We start from the raw sequence: 8,361 nt of genomic DNA, 5'->3' as shown, positions 1-8,361 counted from the left end.
AAAGAGAAACTAGTTTTTGGTGTGCTTTATTAGAAAACAGCTGCAGTGAATGTTCAGTGGAACCAGATTTGCGTCCATTTATACTTGCAGCCTGTGCAGCCTCTTTCTTGGGAATCACAGGAGGTTTACGAACTGAGATGGATTTATTTGGTCACGCAGAAATGAAAAACTAACAAAGTATCTTCAAGAAAACAAGCAAACAAACAAACCAGTTCAAACTTAACCGAATGTGCCAACCACTGGGGAAAAAAAAGCACAGCTTTGTAGGGAATGATATTACATTCCACCAAAGTTACAAATCTTTAATTCCAAAAAGCATCTTCTCTTTTTCTCACTAGTAGGTGCTGCAAATCCAACTTAACACAATAAATAGTTAAACTCTGGGACCAAGCTGAGCCAGTTCAAGCATGTTTCACAGCTGATATAGCTGGGAAGTAAATTTCCCACCTATGCATCACATTTCTTTGCCTGATTGGAGGTATTGTGTTGGCAGGAATAAACTATAGCTGGTCCCTTTGTTTTTCTGTGGAGGACAGGAATTAAGATAACTTAAGGATATACTGTACAGAGGAAATGCAAGGCCTGAGCATATGTCCAGATGCTCCCAGAGGGCCCAGTGCTCTATCCATGGCTGCCCGTGCTGCGCAGCCATCCTCGTCGCAGTCTGTGCCGTTGGACACGGGGGCACTGGGTTTCTTTGCAGCTCTCCTGCCATCAGACAGAAACTGCCCCAGGCACAATCTTACGGACGTGCGTGTAAGACTTCCTGAGCGTCACACTCCCGTGATGAGAGACACCCCGAGGCAGGACACACTCTTCTGTCAGCTTCTGAGTTTCAGGGTCCCAGCAGAGCACTGTTGCAATGACTTCATTCTTTTCGTCTCGGCCCCCAGTGATAAACAACTTGTTGTTGCAAGGAGAAATCCCACAACTGGCTCTCTCATGGGTGAACTGAGTCACCAAACACCATGTGTCTTCCTGGGGGCTGTAGGAGTAGAGTGCTTTCATGGCCCCGCCTGGAAAGGAAATGGATATTGGTTTGCTCTGGCCATTCCTGTAAGGGATTTTACTTAAACTATCCACTTAGCAAGGCCCCGCTCCTGACATTCCTGAGAATGATTTCTGCACCAAAGCTAAGAAAAATAAGGTCACAGGATATGTGTTGTTTTGAAAGCCTGATCTGCAGAAGGCCACTGATTGTTCGTAAGGCTATGGAATTTAAGGCCAGAACAAACTGCTCTGATCATTCAGTGTGACCACAGTGCACCCAGCAACAGACTTTTCTCATACCTGCTGCTTCAGCTAAGGACACAGCTACAGAAAAATACAATCTTGCTTAAAAGGGCTTAGATCATGAAGGATCAGGTGTGGTAAGCCATCACTGTTAGAAATGGGTACAGGATTTTTTCACTGACTCCTCTAACTTCAGTGTCCTTCTGTCTATCAAACCTCCTTCTGCCTGGAGCTGCCTGTGTTCAAAATCCCCTTCCTTACTTAGGGGTTTGTCAGACTGTACCAGTAATCTTCTTATGGGTATGTTAAACAGAGTGACCTTCAGTTTCTCTGTGTTTCCCAAATCTGCAGCCATTCTTGAAACCTGTGCAGCCTTTCAATTTTTCAGGGTCTTTTTCTCTTGAAAAAGTCATCAATACCTCAATACTCAAGAAAGGCTATGGAAATATATTCCCTCCTGAAACTACCAACAGATAAGTGGTTCATATTCGGAAATTTGCAGGGACTGGACATGTCTTCTGTAGTAGCTGTACTGAATCACAGGATCACAGAATAATTAGGGTTGGAAGGGACCTCTGGAGGTCATCCAGTCCCACCCTCTGTCAAGGCAGGGTCATCTACAGCAGGGGACACAGAATGTGTGCAGGTGAGTTTTGAATGTCTCCAGAGAGAGAGACTCCATGATCTCCCTGGGTAGCCCATTTCAGTGCTCTGACACCCTCAATGTAAAGAAGTTCTTTCTCATGTTGAAGTGGAACTTGTGGTTTAGTTTATATTCATTGCTCCTCATTCTGTCACTGGGTATGACAATACTAGTCCAGTATTTGAGGTATGATCAAGGTGAGGTGTCTTGCACATGTTTTATTTTCCAGTTGGAGCAGACTGAAAACAGATGTTGTCAGTTACAGTGATTCATCTGGCAGTTGGCAATTCATTGGTCTGGGTAATTTGATTGCTTTGGATGCAGTAACCAAATGCTCTTTTATCTTTTAGACTTCAGGTGGGGCTGATTTCTATCAAATTGAACTAGATTTGTTTCTCAGATAGGTAAACAATAGGTTTTCCTTGGATGTCCCTGTCTGAAAGATGCTGAATGAATGTCATGAGTATCATGTCCAGTCTTATCAGGAGTTGTATCAGCTAGCCCATAAGTCATGCCTTCTCTGTCTGCCATCCTGTACAAACAGGGTGAGGTCAATCCCTGTGCTGAGGAGGTATTAATGTACACAAAAGGTGCATGCATATATATATATATATGTAGTTAGATATATATACATGCACACAAATGCAGATTATAAATCTCCCTCCATAGCACCATTTATTATTTGGTGAATACTCCAGCTCTGTGCCAGCCCTCAGCAATATATCAATTATATTGTAAATGAGAAACTTCCTGCATCAAGGCTGAGGGAAGGGGGGGGAACTTTTCAGAGCTCCTGCTTTGGAAACAAATGTTTCTCTCTCCTCCTTCTGGATTTTCCACCACCATCTGCAGGCTCCCTCCTCCCTCTATAGTTTGGCTCGCCGCCATCAAACTCTTGTTCTTCCATCTTTGCTTCCAGTTCTGGCAATTGACTGAATTAACCCCAAGTGCAATCTAGTGAAGAAGTCTGGGTCTTTGGGTATCAGTAGCTCTGCTCCCATGACCTGCTCTTAGGACCCATATCCCTGCACAAATGCTGCATGCAGTGGGCTGTGTAACACCCCTGGAGAGGAGGGAGGACGTGGTGTAGTCATGAGTTCATGCCCTTGCCACTGCAAACACGTCTTTGGATGGCTTTAAGTTGTCTCTGGCCTAGCTTCAGCTTTCCCAGACATTTTGACTTGGTAACTCTTCACTGCTGTTTGTGAATGTGCTGAATTCCCATCACTTGCTAAGCTCAATGGGAATAGCCATCCAACTATTTGATTTTACTCCACAGAGTTTGTGGGTAAACCTAACACACAGATACAATCCCTGCTGAGTCTAGACAAGGAGAACCATCAATGTTTCACTTACCCACCACATAGATGTGATCACGGAAACTTGCAGCATTGATGCACTTGGCTTCCACGGGCATGGCAGCCTTCAGGCTCCATGTGTTGGCTGCAGGGTCATAGCACTGAGTCTTGTCCGTTGCCAGCTTCCCATTAGGTCCTCCCCCAATCACATAGAGTCTCTTCTTGTAGCTTGCTGCTGCAAAGGAACTCACATTGACCATGAGGGGAGCAGCCTGTGGACCGTAAAAAATCATCTGTGACCACCTGAAGCAGTCAGACATGCCTACAGGGTGGGAGTCTGTGGAATTTTAAGTCAGATATCCCTTTTAAGTTTCCTTTTTAAGTAGGGTTCAGAAGTTGAAATTTCTAGGGATAAGGGAGAAGTATGTTTCAGCTCACTCTTAAGACAGCAAAAACCCTTTATAAAAATATACTCTGTTCAAATGCTGAAATTAAAATTACACTCTCAACAATTCAAAAGTTAGGAAATGCCAGAAATGCCCAAAATCTCCTTTACGTACCTACATACATTGAAAAAACACATGAAATATTTTCATACTGATCTTTCTACTTGCAGCTGTGGTTGTTATATTCATCCACATTGCTTTGCATAATCTAGAAACCAGGGTTTGTGTGTCCATTATGATGCCTGATCTCATTACTCTCATGGATTAATTGGCTGCCTAATTCTCTCCTTTTATTGCTTGAAGTACAGTTAGTAGAACTGCAGTTGTTTCATTCTGTTTACCTTAAAACCTGTACTTTCAACTTAAATTTATAGCCCATAGCATATATAATGCACAGGTTGATATATATATATAATGTATCAGAGCAGTAGTTTTCAGCCTGTGCTCTGGGTCATGTATGCTATGTTCTTATTCACTGTTTTATGGACTACTAGCTTCAAAAGTCAACTACAAACAGGGGAGTTAGGCATTAGATATCTCACAGGCAACAACTGGCAGGTAATCCAGGGATCTTTACTTTCTGAAAAATAAACATTTCTACAGAAAACAATATTTAGGGTTTTTGCAGACCAGAAATACTTCAAAGAATTGTATGAGATCCTGTTTGTTCATTTTCACAATTCCAAGCCCTAACATTTTCTGATTAAAATGTTCCAAAAGAGTAAAATGCTATGTGATACAGCAGCTTACCTCTGACCAGCAGTTATGAAAGGGATCATATGTTTCCATGCTGTTGATTCTCTGCATGCCATCGAACCCACCGATGACGTACACTTTGCCACCCAACACTGCCATTTTATGCCTCCATCGCCCAATGTTTAGATACTCGATCTGTATCCATTTGTTGATGGAGGCATTGTATTTCCAGACATCATGCTTTGTTTCTTTGCCACCTGCAGCGTACGTGACACATGTAAATATGATAGCATAGCTTGTATTTACTTCAAATCTCCAATACGTTTGAATTGAAACACAACAAAAAATAAATCATTGTTACTTATTGTTAACTTCTTAATTACCTATACCAATGGCCTGGACCTGTCATAGCAGAAGAAAAATTCTGCATTTAGTTTACTTAACAGTGAAGGAAACTCTGGAGAATTTCTGCAACCAGATATTCAGTAAATATAAATCACTATTCCTCACTTTACCAGACCACAACCACTTTCATTTCAATACTGAGTGCATGACCAACCACACATAGTGTGGTGATATGCAGGAGGTTTTTGTGCACTACCAGAACTGTGCAGAATGCTGGAAGGGGCAAAGGAACAAACATGATTTACACAAGATAGCAGAGGATGCTGCAACTGGTAGTGCCAAATCCCTCAAAGACAGGCCCACACTGAGGAACTGCTGGTTTGTGCAGGCTCGGTCCAGCCAGCCTCGTGGTCTGCATAACAAAGCAAAAGACCTGACTCTCAACTCCTACCAGCAATAGTCCTGCATGACCTGTTAGAAGTTTTACTATTCAACCTTGGGAACATATGGCTGAGATCTCATTTTTGTGCCTCGCCTGGTCTCTTTCTCTACAGACTTGGATTTCGTTCACATTTATAGCTTGAAGATCAGGACTGGACTCTGCAAACTCACTCTAGAGCTGACTTGCGAGAGAATCTTTCCTTGTGCTAAAGCAGAGAGCAGTTTTAAACAAGTGCTTTTGTTTGTGTACAGTTTCTGGTGTAACCGTAATACAAACGGATCTAGTTAAGCCTGAAACCACATTTACAGTCTGAGTAGCTTATTACATCATCTGCAACCTGATTAGATATTTGCTTCACTGGTGAATATACTGAAAAGATAATTCATATTCCATTGACAAAGTGTCTGCCCTCATTGGTATTCTGTACTGCAGCCAGATCACTGCAAACTGATGAATTCTATCCCTGGGCCAAATAGCAGATTGAATGGGAAATGATTAGCATGCTAGAAAGAGTCGTTTGTAATGCTTTTGTCTCAGTATTTTTCACATGCATGTGTTGAATTTTATTTGCACTCAGCTGAAGTGGCTGAAGGGCCTGAATGCAGCATTCATGGCTACAATGGGGCTGAGAGACTGCAGGTGTTGCCCTTACTCTCTCTTGAAATTTCCCTTTGACATGAGCTTGTGCTTTTCTGTGTAGGGGGAAACTCTGGTGGGAGCCTAGCTGGACCAGTGGGTGAATTTGCTGCACATCAGGGGACAGGGAGAGTTTTCTGCAAGAGCTGGAGGTTTATTTTGTTTCCGTTCTTTCTCTAGACAACAGTTCTTCCTAATTTGAGGAGAAATTGTGCCTAAATTAGTAAAAGTAACGGAATGGAGAGTGATAATTCATGTCATTCTTAGTTATGCTACAAATGTAGTGTTTCAGGCCATCCAGTCAAAACATTTAAATTGTTTGGGGGAAATTGTGACACAACAGTTGTCATAATCTTGTGCAAAGGACTTTCCTATTGTTCAGATGCTAAAAGAGCAAGGAAGACCCCAGACTGTTCCAAGATACTGAGGGAAATGAGCACATGGGAGGTGAGATCAAGTTAGGAAAGATGCATGTCAGGTTCGAGAAAAAGCAAGTTACAGGAGCTAAAAGAAAACAAAAGTAGAAGGACACAGAGGAGGAGGCAGATGTTTAATCAGGATTGAGACACTAATAATTTGGTTTAGCTAGAAAAAAACCTGCTAATGGCTTTGGTCCGCTCAGCCTTTTATTTGGGTAAGAAGAACAAAAAGGAGAAAGGAAAAGAGGGAATGGAGAGAGGGTGTCAAAGATATGAAATTAAGCAGAGAAGGAAGAAATGGAACCTGTGAGAATAGAAGCAAAGGGAAAGGCAGCTTAGACTCACTACAGCAGGGAATGTGTAAGCCTGGCTTAGAGGTAGCCTGGATAGACCACAAAAGAAAAGTGGAGAAGAGACAGTGGAAAAGGCGTCAGGAATAAAAGGATGCAAAAAGCCTGTGACCTTGAAAAAGAGGAAAGGGTAAGAGATTAAAGGCAAATGGAAAAGAAGCCTCTCAACTCAAGAGTGTGGAGGTGTGAGGCATATTCCCTAGCTGAGATGTTTGACTTAGATTCCCCTCTACAGCTAACTTTTAACAGAGGGACTGATGTCAAGGTAAAAAGAAACTCTCTTTCGTGGGCTGAAAGGAAAAAAACTCTTTCATTTGTAACTAGGGAAGAAATTATCTCATTCTTATCCCAGGATAAAGATTTAATAAACCTTAAATTGGAATGAAGTAATAAAAATACATGGATTCTCCAAAGAGAGAGTGCAATGGAAGATATTTGAATATAGGCAGTGAACCACTATTCATACTTAAGCAAAACATTCGCACTTTGGCTCTTCCTCCTCCTTTCTACTCTCTTGTTTTAAGCCAGCGTAAAATTTGGTGGATGATTTTGCAGAAAAAAAAAGTATCCTACTCATGGAGGCCCTGCTCGTTAACGTGGTCTGTAACGCAACAGAGATGACAACCTTGCTGTCACTTTTCCTCTGGAAAGCAGAGCAAGACCATCAGACTTGTTTTTGATATGTCATCAAAACCAGCTCTCAAACTGACCAGCAAGCTTGAGTTTAACCTTTTTGACTGTCAAACTAAAAACTCCACAGCTCCAGAATCAACCCCCTGTGTGGAGCTCAACTGTATTTGCCTGGGAAGTGAAACATGCCCCCTGAAGCTCTCAGGATGTGAGCTGGCAAATGGGATGTTCAGACACACAGTGGATGTCTGTACTGTGAGGTTTCATCTGGCTTTGACAGTTAAAACTGCTGTTAACAAGTGGGCACTTCTAGAGTCCTGTCTGATGGCTCTAGAAGTGCTCCTGAAAGTGCAGTTTCCAGGGAGCAGCCAAACAGTGGTGACAATTAGCTGCAGGTTCTTGACTGACTTTTGCAGAGTGACTCAGATTCTGGCAGGATTTTGTTTATACATGTGGAGCTGCAAATGTACTTGTCACAAAAAGATGCTGAAGTAATTCTCCTTCATTTGATGTTTGATAAACTGCTCCCAAGACCCCTTCTGTGACCATAGTTACTGAGTGTTTAGGGCCACTGAAGTTCAGGGTGCCACACACAAGTAGCCATGTACATAGATTAATATTGTCTGAAAAGAAATCCTGTGCTAAACCCAGCACTAGGCAGTGTCCTCACACATCCAGTGCTCTCTGGAGCCCATTCAAAGCCAAAGCATTAAAAGAACTGTAGTGTTTAATTTCCCTAAAGCTGTCTTGAAAAAAGCTGGAAATTGTGAGAACCCCCTGCTCCCCTCTTCAACTCCCAATGTCTTATTCCTTACCCGATATGTAGACTTCGTTTTTTAGCGTAATGCATGCAAACTCCACCCATTTTTTATTCTCATTCTCCGGCTCCTGCTCTGTGATTGGTAATTTTGCTACTTCCAGGCGGCTTCGCCTCAAAGGATCCAGGCAAGTCACTTCTGCTACAAACTTCTCATCTTTTGTACAGCCCCCTATGATCATAAACACCTCAGACTGGAACTCGTGCATCCTGGGCTTGGTCCTTTCTGTAATAATCTAAATACAAGTGAGACAGAGTGAGTACACAGGGCACTTACACCTACACTAACAGAAAGGTCTGGTGACCTTCTTTTGATTACCTGTTTTGCAAATCACAACAAGCTTACATCAGCTGAACCAATTATCCAATGCTTTCTAAGTTGAAAACCTGGAAAGCATCCTAGAAG

At 42.4% G+C, this 8,361-nt stretch overlaps 1 protein-coding gene across 1 annotated transcript in view; it reads right to left on the bottom strand.

Annotated features, from left to right (window-relative positions):
- Window positions 1-682: 682 nt before the first annotated feature.
- The window catches only part of KLHL6 (kelch-like family member 6), a 20,884-nt gene continuing 13,205 nt past the window's right edge, over window positions 683-8,361 (bottom strand). The window contains exons 4-7 of the mRNA XM_009071787.1: window positions 7,954-8,191; window positions 4,371-4,573; window positions 3,233-3,446; window positions 683-1,016 (exon numbers count right to left, since the gene is read on the bottom strand). Coding sequence (XP_009070035.1) covers window positions 715-1,016; window positions 3,233-3,446; window positions 4,371-4,573; window positions 7,954-8,191 — 957 coding nt within the window. The 3' untranslated portion in view covers window positions 683-714. The remainder of the gene's footprint in view (window positions 1,017-3,232; window positions 3,447-4,370; window positions 4,574-7,953; window positions 8,192-8,361) is intronic.

Source organism: Acanthisitta chloris, unplaced genomic scaffold, assembly GCF_000695815.1.
Source record: "Acanthisitta chloris isolate BGI_N310 unplaced genomic scaffold, ASM69581v1 scaffold11360, whole genome shotgun sequence".
In the NCBI taxonomy this organism is placed as follows: domain Eukaryota; kingdom Metazoa; phylum Chordata; class Aves; order Passeriformes; family Acanthisittidae; genus Acanthisitta; species Acanthisitta chloris.
The sequence above is the reverse complement of the archived record's forward strand: the minus strand, read 5'-3'. Positions and strand labels throughout refer to the sequence as shown.